Raw genomic sequence first — 16,842 nt, 5'->3', positions numbered from 1 at the left:
TACGGGAAATAAACATTGTGGGCTAAAGTTTGCATACAATGAACAAATTAAATAATTGACCTCATTTTAAACTTCGATTATATTGTTAGCAACACTTACAATGTAGGTGCGCAACTACAAACAATGCATCGCGTTTTAGAATCATACATTAGGGCATGTTATCTGTTTATCTATTCTCATGCAGAACCAACATCTGGAATCAAGGCTTCTCAACATATTCCCGCTTTCGATTGAACTGCTGGCAGAAAACTACATGTCCACGAACGCCAACCAAACAAGTTATACAACACCTGGTTTTGCAGTGAAAGCTTCTTGAAATATTATTCACTATGAATTAACTATTCCATTCGTATATACATGTCTAAAACAACATAGACCTACATTATCTTCACCTTCTGAAAAAGGCAACATTGGATGCATGGACAGTGGACAGCAAAAACTTCTCCAAAAACTCCAACAATCGAAGAAAACGAAGATTCAAGTTGCCTTATCGTTAAATCATACAAATGCGCAACAATGTAACCACATGCATTTGTACAAATGTTTAAACGCGCGCTAAGACTCACATTACCGAGTTCTCCGCTTTTTGAAACTTTCTCTTGTAGTCTATTCGTTGTTGCCAGATAGTAAATTCATGTGCATTTTATTATCGTCCCAGCTGTGACTTCTCCCCCTATTCTGACAGAAAAAAAACAGGAGAAAGGTTCCTGGGGCTTGGAGTTCGATCACCTATTTGCTTTATTGGGTTTCCATCGGTGAAGAGAAATATTCTAACTACAATCTCACAAACGCAATGGCGTCTCTAAAAGGTTCACTTTACATTGCGCATGCCTCTTTCATCTACATCTTTTCCGTTATTCGGGCTGATGCAGGAAAAAAACAAGTTACACGACCTCGATTGGTTCAGTTCTGAAAATAAGTTGCGGACAAAGGAGAAACATGTCATCATTCTTTATTCTTTACACTGTCGCAGTGTTTGCTCTAATATTGTTTTGGAGAGGATGGTGACATGCATCAATCAGCTACTTATTGTTTCATTTCCAAATATGGAACTGGCAACACATTATGAATGTATAGATGTAACGGAATTCGTCCTCATCTGACGAGGAGTAAGAAATGTCGGACCAATGCGCACCGTGGTACGTATCCATAATGTATTTTAATGAGAATGAATACGACAAAATACAAAACTAACAAAGTGAAACAAAATGAAAACCGAAACAGTCCCGTAACGTGAAACACACAGACACGGAAGACAACCACCCACAAAACACAACAGAAAACAGGCTACCTAAATATGGTTCCCAATCAGAGACAATGACTAACACCTGCCTCTGATTGAGAACCATATCAGGCCAAACGAAAAACCCCACATAGAAACACAAAACATAGATAACCCACCCAACTCACGCCCTGACCATACTAAAACAAAGAAAATACAAAAGAACTAAGGTCAGAACGTGACAATAGATGTGTAATAAATTCACAATAACACATTCGTTAACTTTTATCAATGTTCCCGAATAACAAAAAATTCATAATGATGTAACATATACACACACACACACACACATATTACCCTGCATCCCCTTCACAATGAATTGGGGTTATACAAATTCTACAATCTGGAACAAGGTTATATATATATACACTGCTCAAAAAAATAAAAGGAACACTTAAACAACACAATGTAACTCCAAGTCAATCACACTTCTGTGAAATCAAACTGTCCACTTAGGAAGTGTAACAGTATAACTTCAGTACGTCCCCTCGCCCCGACACGGGCGCGAACCAGGGACCCTCTGCACACATCAACAACGGTCACCCACGAAGCATCGTTACCCATCGCTCCACAAAGGCCGCGGCCCTTGCAGAGCAAGGGGCAACACTACATCTAGGTTTCAGAGCAAGTGACGTAACTGATTGAAACGCTACTAGCGCGTGCCCGCTAACTAGCTAGCCATTTCACATCCGTTACACTCACCCCCCTTTCAACCTCCTCCTTTTCCGCAGCAACCAGTGATCCGGGTCAACAGCATCAATGTAACAGTATAACTTTAAACCGTCCCCTCGCCCCGACACGGGCGCGAACCACGGACCCTCTGCACACATCAACAACGGTCGCCCACGAAGCATCGTTACCCATCGCTCCACAAAGGCCACGGCCCTTGCAGAGCAAGGGGCAACACTACATCTAGGTTTCAGAGCAAGTGACGTAACTGATTGAAACGCTACTAGCGCTTACCCGCTAACTAGCTAGCCATTTCACATCCGTTACAGAAGCAACACTGATTGACAATAAATTTCACATGCTGTTGTGCAAATGGAATAGACAAAAGGTGGAAATTATAGGCAATTAGCAAGACACCCCCAATAAAGGAGTGATTCTGCAGGTGGGGACCACAGACCACTTCTCAGTTCCTATGCTTCCTGGCTGATGTTTTGGTCACTTTTGAATGCTGGCGGTGCTCTCACTCTAGTGGTAGCATGAGACGGAGTCTACAACCCACACAAGTGGCTCAGGTAGTGCAGTTCATCCAGGAGGGCACATCAATGCGAGCTCTGGCAAGAAGGTTTGCTGTGTCTGTCAGCGTAGTGTCCAGAGCATGGAGGCGCTACCAGGAGACAGGCCAGTACATCAGGAGACGTGGAGGAGGCCGTAGGAGGGCAACAACCCAGCAGCAGGACCGCTAGCTCCGCCTTTGTGCAAGGAGGTGCACTGCCAGAGCCCTGCAAAATGACCTCCAGCAGGCCACAAATGTGCATGTGTCAGCATATGGTCTCACAAGGGCTCTGAGGATCTCATCTCGGTACCTAATGGCAGTCAGGCTACCTCTGGCGAGCACATGGAGGGCTGTGCGGCCCCACAAAGAAATGCCACCCCACACCATGACTGACCCACCGCCAAACCGGTCATGCTGGAGGATGTTGCAGGCAGCAGAACGTTCTCCACGGCGTCTCCAGACTCTGTCACGTCTGTCACATGTGCTCAGTGTGAACCTGCTTTCATCTGTGAAGAGCACAGGGCGCCAGTGGCGAATTTGCCAATCTTGGTGTTCTCTGGCAAATGCCAAACGTCCTGCACGGTGTTGGGCTGTAAGCACAACCCCCACCTGTGGACGTCGGGCCCTCATACCACCCTCATGGAGTCTGTTTCTGACCGTTTGAGCAGACACATGCACATTTGTGGCCTGCTGGAGGTCATTTTGCAGGGCTCTGGCAGTGCTACTCCTTGCACAAAGGCGGAGGTAGCGGTCCTGCTGCTGGGTTGTTGCCCTCCTACGGCCTCCTCCACGTCTCCTGATGTACTGGCCTGTCTCCTGGTAGCGCCTCCATGCTCTGGACACTACGCTGACAGACACAGCAAACCTTCTTGACACAGCTCGCATTGATGTGCCATTCTGGATGAGCTGCACTACCTGAGCCACTTGCGTGGGTTGTAGACTCCGTTTCATGCTACCACTAGAGTGAGAGCACCGCCAGCATTCAAAAGTGACCAAAACATCAGCCAGGAAGCATAGGAGCTGAGAAGTGGTGTGTGGTCACCACCTGCAGAATCACTCCTTTATTGGGGGTGTCTTGCTAATTGCCTATAATTTCCACCTTTTGTCTATTCCATTTGCACAACAGCATGTGAAATTTATTGTCAATCAGTGTTGCTTTCTAAGTGGACAGTTTGATTTCACAGAAGTGTGATTGACTTGGAGTTACATTGTGTTGTTTAAGTGTTCCCTTTATTTTTTTGAGCAGTGTATATATATATATATATATAATACAATCCAGAAAACATGAACAGCAGATATGTGACTACTTCTTTCACTTTTAAGATGTAACTGCAATTTAATCTGTCAGTCATATTTGCCATGTCCAATGCAACCAGCATACATAAAACAAGGTAGAAAAATGGTCGCTATGATGACATTTATGAACATGTTTATTAACAAAGTCATGAATCCACAGTGCAGAACCTGTGACATTGAGTCAATACTGTGGGAAAGAGGGGTCTATCTTCTGGGCCCAGGCCATCAGCCCTCCACAGATGTCTTTAACAGTGACAAAGTCCACTTCAGAGCCTGACATCTTCTCCAAGACTTGAACTGCCTTCTGGGAGTCATTACCCAGCTTACAGATCACATATACTGCAGTATGGAAACACAAACAGATCAAATTGATGAGTAGCTTCAATTTCCTGGCATCTCACAAGATTACCACGTCTGGTTGACTACGTGAGACTAGGTGAGTTGAATATATAAAATGGGCAAGAAATATTCCTTGTATGATGCTCAGCTAGAAGCAGAGTTATGGGATGGTATTCTAATTCACTATTGGATGTGTTATGGACATATGACTTGTAAACTCAGGTCCCTTCTTTCACTCTTGAAACCTGAATCGATTTGAAACTTTCAAGGGTGTCAGGTATACTAGTTCAACTAAAGGTCTGTGTTGACTGTTTACACTGTCGTTCCCAGAATTACCAATTAAAATAGATAACAAAATATACACAGGCTTGCTTGAAATACACTGCAGAAAAAAAGACCATGGTGACTATTCAATAAAAAGAGGCCAGCTGTTCACGATGACGGTATATTTTTGTGTTGGAAAAATAATTACCTAGCAACTCCACCTCCCATCATTGGCTGTCCAAAATAGATGAATACTCTCACAGGACAAGTCTACGCAGACTTAATTAGCACTCAACTTACCCCTCTTTTGTTCAATGAATAAGGGGCTGCTCCATACACCTAGCTACTGAAGAGCCACTGTGTGTTGTGACCTGTATAGCTAGATGAAGACTTATTGTCAGTCATATTACCTGGGACCTGGGATTCATTCGACATCTTCTCTTTCACTCTGCCAATTCTCTCCTTCAGCACTCGGATATGTTCACTTTTCCTGTCCTCTAAACTGGATAGAGGAATGTCTAGCAATGATATAAGGAAATTAAACATTTTACCATTGAATTGAGTACAATTAATTAACGCAGCTCAGAACACTTATGAAAGCACAGGGATGACTGACGTCATTAATAGCAGTATTTATATCCTCCTCACTAACTCTATATCTTCAAAATGGTAACTATATAGCTAGTGGAGTACAATGACAGGAGGGCATTCAGCCAGCATAAGGATACTGAGGGAGGTGGGCAGGTGACATATATCCACCTCCACTAGAGGGCGAACATCCAGCAGGAGATGAGCAGCTGTGTTGTCCACTATAGATTTATACTCCTGGCAATAGAAAAGAGAAATTACAATGGTTGTCAGTGGTCACCTACAACACTCACTTTGTTAGACAGTGTAGTGTTTAAAAGGTCTGCCACATCTGAATTAAAGTTGCTGGTATTTTGTGAGATGACACAAAAATATGCATGGCACAACTGGCTGCCTTCTTTGAGTGGAGTAGGGTGGAGTAAGTTTAACTTTGTCACATTATTTCAATTATAGGAAATAAAACTGTTTCCGACTCCATGCCTTAAATAATCTCTATTTTAGGCCTAATCAATCATGATCTTCATCTTAATGGCTCAATTCTTTTGAAAACTTTAATTTAGCAGAACCCCAAACAACTCCTAAACCACCACCATTTCTGTCAGTGCCAACAAACAAATACATTGTTATTTTCCGTAGAAAAACGTACATTCGAGTTTTAGTCATTTCCCATTTAGGGTTGGGTCAGCTTTTAGATTTAATCTGGGTTTATGAATGCACACGAATCACAGAAAATCAAGTGTAATCATAATTATAAAACAGAAAGTAATCAAGTATACTCTACCTGCACTGTTACCCTCTGGTCTTTGGAGAGAAGGTTTAGTCTTCGACACTGAAAGAAAACCCAGAAAATATTAGGTAAATATTCAAAGCAAACATTGAAACTAAAATGGTCCTATAATTGATGGAAAATATTTTTTTAGTTGAGCTAAGTACAGAAAACTCCTTTTGACATACAGTGCATATCTCTGCTATGTATCTAAATGATGGATAATTAACACATTTTCCTGGCACAACATTCCATGTGCCTAGTGTAGTTCTAAGCCGTCAAAGGTGTAGTGATGACACTCACTCTGGTCATTTTAGATTGGGACATACCACCTCCTCTTACTTTAAAATGGTAACTTAACCCCTTGAACTGTATTAAATTGCAACTCAATATGCAAGATGTTTGCCCACTTGGCCCTCTTCTCAGTGACCCCTGACCTTATCTGTGGCAGCAGACCCACAGAACTTCTCATAGTCCACAAGGTGTGTGACAGTGGGGTTCTCTCCACACACAGCACAGCTGGCCTGCTTGGACCGCAGCCTGATGGACCGGAACTTGGCATCCTGGGCGTCAAACATCAACAGCTGTTGGCCACAGGAAGCTGTCACACTCGGTAAAGGAAAAGGCTCCTGTCCGACTTGACAAACATCACAATGTTCTTTGTATATTCAGAAACAAACCTCAAAGGTCCTGAAATTTGACAGAATTTCCTCTTTTAGTCACGTGTTATCAGATGGGCATGGTCATGAAGAAAAACACCCCTTCCTTCCCATGCTACACTGACTCATTCAGGCTTTAGTTCATCTAGTCAGCACCATGACTACGCAGAAAGTGTTGTTTCATTGTACAGTAGCTAAGCAGTGGGGCAGTGGAGTGAGTCAGGGAGCTTTCACTGGGAAGGATACAGCCCTGTCCTGAGGCGATCTTCAGGACCTCCAACGCTTGGAAGCATCCCATGATCCCTGGCACTGAGGGAAAAAAAGAGTGAAACATCAACAATCAATTCCTCTCTCTACCTAACAGTGAAGACACAAATTAGAAGAGGACTCACCTACTCCTAAGATCCCTCCGTCAGAACAGTTGGTCACCATCTCTGGGGGTGGAGGCTTTGGGTACAGGCACCTGTAGCAGGGGCCTCCACGGTAGTTATACACTGTCAGCTAGACACAGACAAGAGGGGTTACTTTGCACAAAGGAGAACCAATAAACATATTCCATTTACTAGTCAGTCATTTGTCAGACATTGATGTAAATCCAGTTAGCATGTGGGGACTTAAATATAGAGACTAAAATGTAACTACATCCTTACCTGGCCCTCCATTCTCAGGGCACTGGCAGATACTAGGGGCTTGCCACTGAGGACACAGGCATCATTCACCAGATACCGGGTGGGAACGTTGTCCGAACAGTCAGCAACAATGTCGTACATGAGGTGGATAATGTCAAGGAGTAAAAATGCAGTGATTTTCTTCCCTCAAAAAGTCAGTGTTATGGTAAATGTTTGACTCTTGGGTTTGATGACATGGAAATCCTTTATGACAAACAGTAAAACCTCTTCTTTACCCCCTGGAAGATAATAGAAGGCACAAGGCTGAGAGGGTGGATACTGTTGGATGAGCTGTAAGGCATTTTCTGGAGACAGCTGGAGGTGGTAGGGAATGCATTCTACTGTGGAGTTCAGCCTGTAGACACATAAAAAGGACAGACAAGGCCATTCACATTCAACCCCTCATACTTATTTTGGAGAGCAAGAATTACTGCACAAAATATAGGCTCGCTAATTCTCTTTTTCTCTGAATGCCAAAACCTTAAAGACATCCTCCAGTGATTTGTTTTACTTTTCCTGATGAAAAAAGGATTTCCCACGTATGAATACCCCCACTTCTGCCATGTCATGAGACATCTGGATCACTTATTGAGATGTGCCTTTTAAGTAAATCAGATGTTAAATGAGGTGAAAACAAGACGGGAGCAGGACTTTAACATTCAATTGCAATGCCATTAATGTACTGTATGTACACTAACAAATAAGAGTGGTGACTATATCTATACAGTTATCTGAAAGCAAGCTATTGCTGTTTGAGTAAATGGCACCACCAAGTGGCTATAGCTATGCTGTGGAAGTTCATCACAGTACTGCAGCATCAGTGAGTGAAAGACCAGAATAAGTGCTTTCGAAAATAAATAAACAGAGAAAGATAGTTCAGTATTCGTGGACAGTCAAAACAACAGTGTAATACAACCTGTGACAATGTAGTGAGATGGCAGTGAATGCAACAACTTATGGTAGGCCTACATGCCAGTGACTGGCATGATTACAGTCCATATATCAGCCTGTGCAGGCCCCAGTAGCCTCCTGTACCTTCTGACAGCATGGGCAGCAGACTGGGCCTTGGCCTGGCCCTGGCTGTCTTCTCCATGGAGCACCTGTCTGTGCAGGTTACTCAGTTCCACCTCGTCATAGTCCAGAAGACCCACACGCCCTGGGGTTATAGAGGGATGGACACGTTATAACAGTGTACACACACATAAGTATTGCATATCCCTAAAGGTTCACACGTCTATTACATGTAGTAGGCCTACCTAATACTTTGTGAAGTTATGCCATCCTCAAATGCTTTGTTGATTTGTATTGATTCAAGGGAGTGGTTCATCTATTTGGATGTACAGCATATGAATCATTGACCATTACTGAGGGTATAACTTACTGAAATTCTCTTTCCCCACATTTTTACCTACCGATTCCTGCTGCAGCTAGATACTGTGCCAGTGGACAGCCTAGTCCTCCACACCCCACAACCAGCACTGATGTTTGGGAGAGGTTTAGCTGACCTGCAGAGATCAAATGATGGGTTCAATAGTGTTTAACTCAATCAGAGATTGGGTGAAAGCTGCCATTATTACCTTGTACACCAAACTCTGGCAGTATAAGCTGTCTGCTGTAGCGCATGATGTCTTCATTGGACAGGGCTGCCTTGGGTTTCAGAGGGGGAAGTGTTGTCACTTTCTCCTGCAGCTGCAGATCTATCAAACGGTTCTGATTTCAGTGGAGAAATGGTGGTGGTTCAGAATACGTTAAAGTTGTTATTATTTTAGACAATAACCAAATATAACATGCCAAGGGATATAAAGTCAATTGATTTGTAGGCTAGTTAGCCTCGCGAATCTATCCATCCAAATCTCCTCTTGTTGACTCAAAACTAAAGAGGTCTTCCTCACTGCTCAAACCAAAGGATCGTTGCTCAAACTCTGAATCATATAGCTACATTATAACGTGCGCTGCTGCTAAACAGCCACTGCAAGCACGAGGCTACAGCTACCTCTTGATATTCAATGTAAAGGCTAAAAAGAGTCATAGGCCTACCTTTTCCAATGCCAGTTTATTCTTCAATGCAACTATCTCTTTTTCTTTCTCCTTGAGCCGTGCCTTCAAGCAGGAAACCTCTTCCGTCATTGATACAATACGATAGAAAACACGTGCGATATAGAAAACTGTCACAACGTTGCTGGCTGTTACAGTTTCAGTGATGTTTGTGGGTATTTGTAGCACTCGGTACTTCCTGGTCTACAGAAGAGGCCCACGTGACCACGTGCCGATTGGAGGTGCGTTCCAGCGCCAGGTTGAATCTAGCGGGTTGACCAAGGTACTACATGCGCTGCTGTCACTGCGCAGTTTCGTTCCCACAGTTTGATTACTTTACTAGTAGGTCTATAAGCCGCTAAGGTCATTTAAAAATGGGAAATGTAAGTTTTGAATTCACTTTGAAAGGCTATACTTACATTTTTACTGACATTAGTTTACTTTTATTACATGATTGCCATACCTAAAATGCAGATACATTTAGAGATGCAAGCTTTGTGCAAATGTTATAATCAGTAAAATCATAAATTGAATTGAAGCCTTCATTAAAAAAATCTAACATTAAACCAAAGGGAACATTTTACAAACCAATAATTCATAAATAGACCATCTGCTCTCTCTGGCCCCTTGGGATAAATAAAAAGAGTGACGCACTGTAGATTACACGGAGGAGAGCCTCGGGAATGTTCAGTGAGAGAAACCGCGGCGATGGTTGAACGTCGCCCCAGTCCGTTTATGCATTTGTTTTATGTAGTAGGAATTTGTGCAACATTTGTCGATAATATCAATGGACAGAAGGCGCACATCCCATGGACACAAGAGAAGGCAGGCTATAAAAACACTACATTATGTTGTTCAATGATTATGTGAGCATGTTCTTGTTGCTTTTAAAAAAAAAAAAAAATTACCAGTTTTCATTATCTAGATTACCATTTTCTATTGCATTTGTGATTGTTATAGCTTAAATTAATAAAACATGTTATTTTTCTATTGTAACAAGATAGCTGGGCTGCCTGGGCAAAAGCATCATGTGTATTTCCTGCCTGTTCCTCAATTTGAATGTATCACTAGAGGAGATTTCCTTTTTCTACTTTGAAGGTCTGCACGTTGCAACTGTAGCACAATGTTCTTTCACAGTTTCTAAACTGTATATTTCCTTCTACACACTGTAGATATTGGAACAAGATGGTAATGATTAGCAATGGTATTAGTTTCCCTGTATGGATGTCTTTATTGATAGCTTTGTGAAAGGTTGAAGCCTAGCGGTTAAGAGCGTTGGGCCAGTAACCGAAAGGTTGCTGGTTTAATTGCTCCTGTAAGTCGCTCTGGATAAGAGCGTCTACTAAAAGGTCAAATGTTTAAACTAATCTACCTCCTTGGTTGAATTAACTGTGATTAATGAGGAGATTTGTTGCATTTGTGATGCCTTTTTTCAATGACAGAGTCTCTGCCAGGGCTTCTCACAACTATAACAGCTGGTAAGGAAACCCACAGGCTGATCCTCATGGATATCAGAAAAGCAGCCATAATTCTGATTCTCTTGTCTTATCTTGTCCCTCTCGTCTCCTCTCGTCTTTTCTGCCTAGATTGGCCACAAGCCCAGCACCCTCAGCTCCAGTGACATCACCAGGGTCTTGTCACACACAGACTTGAACCAGATGTGGCAGAGGGACCTCAGGCCTCTGCAAGTGTCACGGTACCCCAACTCTGCAGGTAGCCTGGCAGTGCATGAGGTCGGTATCCCCATGGCATGAACAATCGGCTGTGTGTGGTCTACTTATAACATCATAGAGATGATTAGACTAGTCAATCAATGTAGGAGAGGGGTTTTAGTCCGTTTTTATCAGTCAGTTACCAGGATGACGTCTGATAAGTGTCTCCCAATGTTTTGTCTATTTAATTGTGTAACGTGTGTCTCCCAATAGCACATCAAGAGCACTCTGGGTTCTCTGAGGGCAGGCTGGGATGTTAAGGAGGACACGTTTGAGTCACACACCCCTTACGGTCCCGTAACTTTCAACAACATCATTGCTACCCTCAACCCCTCCGCCAAGCGCCGTCTGGTGCTGGCGTGCCACTATGACTCCAAGTACTACCCTCCCCAGTTGCATGGGCGTGAGTTCCTGGGTGCCTCGGACTCAGCTGTGCCATGATGCTGGAGCTTGTACAGGCTCTGGACCACGAGCTAAAGACTCTAAAGGTGGGGAAAGGTTGAGAATTTTCTCATATGTCCACTTTAGTCTGTAGAATCATTTATATAATGTAGAATAGTTTTCTGAGCAATATTAAATCAGAAAAGTTTGTAAAACCCACTCAAAGTTTTTACGCAGCTGTAGCCAAGATCAACAAAGAATTGCAGGATGTTGAGAAAAGAAAAGTCATGGAATTCACTTAGCAGTCAGTCACAGAGCCCCCTCACATTGCTGTCTCTGCTGCCCTTCTCTATGGGTCAGCTGACCTCAGTCTGAGGGGATGGGTCCCGAGTAACAGGGACTGCCATATGGCCTGGCCAGGGTACATGTTTATCTGACTGTGCAGATAGTGCCTAAGGCCACCATGAATACTGATTTCTTCATATAGCAGTGTTTTGTTTAAACCAATAGGTGGCAGCAAAGTTAAAAGTTCACACCAGTAGTTCCCAAAGTACTGTGTGTAATACATATTTTTCACCCCCCCCCCCCTTCTTTTTTTCTCCGTTTCACTCTCTCTCACTCTCTCGCTCTCATTCTCTCTCAGGAATCCAATCCCAACCTGTCTCTCCAGCTATTGTTCTTTGACGGTGAGGAGGCTCTGTTCCAGTGGACCGCTACAGACTCCCTGTATGGCTCCCATCAGCTCAGGAGATGGAGAACACAGCACACCCACCTGGAGCCACAGACACCAACGAGCTGCATTGTATGTCAGGCATTACAGGCACATATTTAAACACCCAAGCACAAATTCAGCCAATTCAGCCAATTCAGTGCTTATCAGGACCTAAGATTCACCTTTTTGCAGTGCAGCAGGGACGGGCTATCTTAAAATCTATCTCAAGACTCATATGTTTGATTTATAAACATATCTTACAGCCTTGACAAGCAACCATTAAGGAGGTGTGAGTCGTGGGATATATTTGAACCTTCATCATGTCATCTACAATAACAATATCTCAAATAAATGTAAGATGTGTTATTCTGTATCCGAGCTATATCCAAGCTATGGAGATATAGTACTACTGTTGTTTAAACAAATAGACCTTTTCTATCAGGGAAGAGAGATAAAGGAGACTATCTCTGAGAGGCTCATAGTCCTGCAGTGAGGTATGTGTGTGTTTTAGAGAGGAGCCATGCATTGGGCATGGTGCTAATGTAACACACGGAAGAACACATGATGTCATCCTTAACCTCAAAGCTTCCAGGCAGTGGGCTTTTAGGGAGTTATTTCCAGGCTGTGGAGAGTTACTTTCCCATGAGACCTGGCTGGTGGACCCTCTCACACACTGATCTAAGGGGATCCTATTTCTTCCTCTTCTCCTCTTCTTCTTCCCTTCTTTCTCCCTCTCCTCCATGACCTGTTTGTGCTCTTAGACCTGATTGGAGGCCCTAGCCCTCGCTTTGGCAACCAGTTCCCCAACACTGCCAGGTTGGTCACCAGAATGCAGAACATTGGTGAGAGCTCACAAACTCTGTCTGTCTGTCTGTCTCTGTCTGTCTCTGTCTCTGTCTCTGTCTGTCTGTGTCTGTCTCTGTCTGTCTCTGTCTGTCTGTCTGTCTGTCTCTGTCTGTCTGTTTGTCTGTGTCTGTCTCTGTGTCTGTCTCTGTGTCTGTCTCTGTCTGTCTGTCTTTCTTGAATGTTCCCTCTTTTTTCAGAGCGTCGTTTGCATCACATTGGCCAGCTGAAGGACCATCCAAATGACATTACTTCTGGCCTGGTATGCCTGTGGGTCCGGTGCAGGATGACCACATGCCATTCCTCAACAGAGGTAAACTATCACACAACACACTGGGTCTGACACCGGCTTGGATGTGTTCTGTAGTGTACAAATGAACTTTGTATTGTGGTTTCATCTCAGGTGTGCACATCCTTTATCTCATCCCCACCCCCTTCCCCTCTGTGTGGCACACATTTGATGACAACGAGCAGAACCTGGACCGCTTCACCATCGAGAACCTCAACAAGATTCTGCAGGTGTTTGTGCTGGAGTACCTCAATATAAAGCCTCAATCCCTGAACCCCCAAAGCGCCCCCTAAATGTCAGGGCTTGTCTGGTTCTAGTGGGACCACAGCTCTCTCTACACACCAAGTATGACAGGGTTTAGGATGCGTCTGTTGTTTTGGAAACATGAAGCTGTGTAAAGGTAAACATTCTTGATGTTGTTTAGATTTTACATTTGAGTAATTTAGCAGACGCTCTTATCCAGAGCGACTTACAGTAGAGTGCATACATTTTATTATTATTATTTTTTTTACATTTCATTACATTTTACATACTGGGACAAGGATATCCCTACCGGCCAAACCCTCCCTAACCCGGACGACGCTATGCCAATTGTGCGTCGCCCCACGGACCTCCTGGTTGCGGCCGGCTGCGACAGAGCCTGGGCGCGAACCCAGCCCAGCCTGGGCGCGAACCCAGAGACTCTGGTGGCGCAGCTAGCACTGCGATGCAGTGCCCTAGACCACTGCGCCACCCGGGAGGCCGTTTAGTAATGTCTACATTTGGATAAACATTTGCAATCCTCCTAAAATCCCAAAACGATGAAAATACCAAGCCCAGTGAAATGGGATCCTGTGGAAAGCAGGGCAGCTATCAATCATAAGATCCCTATCCACGGAGCTCTCCTCGCTCTCACACCCTCCTTTCAGCACCCTGTCTTCACAGCCAGGGCCAACACACACACACACACACACACACACACACACACACACACACAGCCCTATCGATGCCCTGTCCCTAGCCTCCAGACTACCACACAGGATCTTCTGTGTGTCTGCTTCCACAGGTCTCTCTTTATGTCCCCACATCCCCTTCTCTTTCTGAGGAGCTATGCCTGTGCCCCACTAGCCCAAAGGAAGAAAAGATAGACTAACAAGATAAACATTGGGGCTCCCAAGTGGCTCAGCGGTCTAAGGCACTACATCTCAGCACTAGAGGTGTCACTACAGACCTTGGGTCGATCCCGGGCTGTATCACAACCGGCCGTGATCGGTAGTCCCATAGGGCGGCACACAATTGTCCAAGCATCGTCCGGGTTAGGGGAGGGTTTGAATTGGGTAGGCCGTCATTGTAAAATAAGAATTTGTTCTTAACTGATTGCCTGGTTAAATATACAGTTGAAGTCAGAAGTTTACATACACCTTAGCCAAATACCTTTAAACAAATTTTTTCACAATTCCTGACATTTAATCCTAGTAAAAATTCCCTGTCTTAGGTCGGTTAGGTTCCTCACTTTATTTTAAAAATGTGAAATGTCAGAATAATAGTAGAGAGAATGATTTCTTTCAGCTTTTATTTCTTACATCACATTCCCAGTGGGTCAGAAGTTTACAGACAATTAGTATTTGGTAGCATTGCCTTTAAATTGTTTAACTTAAAACGTTTTGGGTAGCCTTCCACAAGCTTCCCACAATAAGTTGGGTGAATTTTGGCCCATTCCTCCTGACAGAGCTGGGGTAACTGAGTCAGGTTTGTAGGCCTCCTTGCTTACATGCTTTTTCAGTTCTGCCCACAAATTTTCGATAAGTTTGAGGTCAGGGCTTTGTGATGGCCACTCCAATACCTTGACTTTGTTGTCCTTAAGCCATTTTGCCACAACTTTGGAAGTATGCTTGGGGTCAACGTCCATTTGGAAGACCCATTTGCGACCAAGCTTTAAAACTTCCTGACTGATGTCTTGAGATGTTGCTTCAATATATCGACATAATTTTCCTGCCTCATGATATCATCTATTTTGTGAAGCACACCAGTCCCTCCTGCAGCAAAGCACCCCCACAACATGATGCTGCCACCCCCATGCTTCAAGGTTGGGATGGTGTTCTTTGGCTTGCAAGCATCCCTCTTTTCCCTCCAAACATAACGATGGTCATTATTGCCAAACAGTTCTATTTTTGTTTCATCAGACCAGAGGACATTTCTCCAAAAAGTACGATCTTTGTCCCCATGTGTAGTTGCAAACCATACTCTGGCTTTTCTATGGCGGTTTTGAAGCAGTGGCTTCTTCCTTGCTGAGCGGCCTTTCAGGTTATGTTGATGCACAAAGTAGATGTCATGCACAAAGTAGATGTCATGCACAAAGTAGATGTCCTAGCCGACTTGCCAAAACTATAGTTTGTTAACAAGAAATATGTGGAGTGGTTGAAAACGAGTTTTAATGACTCCAACCTAAGTGTATGTAAACTTCCGACTTCAACTGTATATTTTTAAAGTAGTGGCGTATGACTTGCTATTGTGTTATTTCTGTTGTTTATACTGGTACATTACTGCCTGCCTTCTATCTGATTATCCAAGCTGATAATACACAGTAGCATTCAAGTTGCCAGTAGCAGAGAGGACAATTCCTTGCTTTCCAGAGGGATGGAGATCAATTCAATATTAATTGGAGGAGGGTTTGGAAGAGCTGTGGCAGGAGACAGTGGCTCATGTTGGTGCATTAACGTGCAGAGCCTGACATCATTCCCAGAAGCTTTGTAATTCTATACGATCACACAAAGATCTGCTGTGGCCTTGCTATCTGTGTCTGAATGTACATGACCGTACACTGTCCAGTTCATATTAGTATAGAAAAACTTGCAGATTGTCATTAAATAATATGTATATTTGTATTGTTAATATGTCATCTTTATGTTCTCCTTATATCCTGCAAGGTTACATAGAAATATAAGGTGAAAAGCCTGCTGTGTTTTTATGACAATGTTAGCTACGTTTTGATGTTCTACATCTGCATTGCTTGCTGTTTGGGGTTTTAGGTTAGGTCTCTGTATCTGCTGATGTAAAAAGGGCTTTATAAATACATTTGTTTCATTGATTGATGCTGGTCTTGGGATAATACACACTGCAAATATGTACACCTTTATTTGAGTCTGAAATAAATGTTGATCCCCAAAAAATAACGCTTCTCCTCACGCACTGTTTGTTTACCTTTGAAGATCTTGTTTTTTACTTTGGTAGTTGTTGCCGGTATTTTTGACGTCAAGTGAAAGAAAAGCTGTTGGCATTGTTTGTGTGACAGCGGGTTAGAGCAGTGAACATAGTGCTTTGCATGTGCTTTGCGGGAATAAGGCAGTGCATTATCATGCTGAAACATGAGGTGATGGCGGTGAATGAATGGCACGACAATGGGCCTCAGGATCTCGTCATGGTATCTCTGTGCATTCAAGTTGCCATCTCTAAAATGCTTATGCCTGCCATACCATTACCCCACCGCTATCATGGGGCACTCTGTTCACAACGTTGATATCAGCAAACTGCTCACCCACACAACACCATACACGTGGTTTGCGGTTGTGAGGCTGTTTGGACATACTGACCAACTCTCTAAAACGATGTTGGAGGTTGGTTATGGTAGAGAAATTAACATTAATTTATCTGGAAACAGCTCTGGTGGACATTCCTGCAGTCAGCATGCCAATTGAACTCTCCCTCAAAACTAGAGACGTGTGGCATTGTGTTGAGTGACAAAACTGCACATTTTAGAATGGCCTTTTATTATCCCCAGCACAAGGTGCACCTGTGTAATGATCATGCT

The 16,842-nt window shown here is 43.5% G+C and overlaps 2 protein-coding genes and 1 pseudogene across 6 annotated transcripts in view; 1 reads left to right on the top strand and 2 right to left on the bottom strand.

The window, feature by feature from the left end:
- prkd3 (protein kinase D3) overlaps window positions 1–2,531 on the bottom strand; it is a 71,089-nt gene extending 68,558 nt beyond the window's left edge. Inside the window, exon 1 of one of the 4 annotated variants that reach the window (XM_055862931.1) lies at window positions 382–2,531. The gene's annotated coding sequence lies outside the window, so the exon portion shown is untranslated. The remainder of the gene's footprint in view (window positions 1–381) is intronic. The other 3 variants (XM_055862932.1, XM_055862933.1, XM_055862934.1) reach the window with 3 other exon arrangements.
- A 1,385-nt stretch (window positions 2,532–3,916) lies between these two features.
- mocs3 (molybdenum cofactor synthesis 3) lies at window positions 3,917–9,359 on the bottom strand. 2 transcript variants are annotated; one of them, XM_055862929.1, is made up of 13 exons: window positions 9,122–9,359; window positions 8,662–8,794; window positions 8,497–8,589; window positions 8,120–8,240; window positions 7,365–7,439; window positions 7,067–7,184; window positions 6,809–6,917; window positions 6,663–6,725; window positions 6,195–6,358; window positions 5,773–5,820; window positions 5,132–5,228; window positions 4,814–4,921; window positions 3,917–4,139 (listed from the first exon to the last, which is right to left on the bottom strand). In XM_055862929.1, exons 1-13 carry the CDS (start codon window positions 9,209–9,211, stop codon window positions 3,982–3,984), a joined length of 1,377 nt encoding a protein of 458 aa, XP_055718904.1. In that variant the 5' UTR covers window positions 9,212–9,359; the 3' UTR covers window positions 3,917–3,981. The 2 variants fall into 2 exon arrangements, with proteins under 2 accessions (XP_055718904.1, XP_055718905.1); XM_055862930.1 differs by having other exon boundaries at window positions 8,662–8,781; window positions 9,122–9,208.
- LOC129812088 (glutaminyl-peptide cyclotransferase-like) lies at window positions 9,285–16,157 on the top strand (annotated as a pseudogene).
- The last annotated feature ends 685 nt before the right edge of the window (window positions 16,158–16,842 follow it).

This window comes from Salvelinus fontinalis, chromosome 15 (assembly GCF_029448725.1).
Source record: "Salvelinus fontinalis isolate EN_2023a chromosome 15, ASM2944872v1, whole genome shotgun sequence".
NCBI classification, from domain to species: domain Eukaryota; kingdom Metazoa; phylum Chordata; class Actinopteri; order Salmoniformes; family Salmonidae; genus Salvelinus; species Salvelinus fontinalis.
The sequence above is the reverse complement of the archived record's forward strand: the minus strand, read 5'-3'. Positions and strand labels throughout refer to the sequence as shown.

Excerpts from the sequence above, each read along its gene's own strand:
- mocs3 (XM_055862929.1), bottom strand. The coding sequence starts at position 9,211 with ATGACGGAAGAGGTTTCCTGCTTGAAGGCACGGCTCAAGGAGAAAGAA. Across the intron at positions 7,185-7,364 it reads GCCTTACAGCTCATCCAACA|GTACGACATTGTTGCTGACT; the intron begins GTATCCACCCTC and ends TATCCACCTCAT. Across the intron at positions 5,821-6,194 it reads GGTCTGCTGCCACAGATAAG|TGTCGAAGACTAAACCTTCT; the intron begins GTCAGGGGTCAC and ends GTTTTCTTTCAG.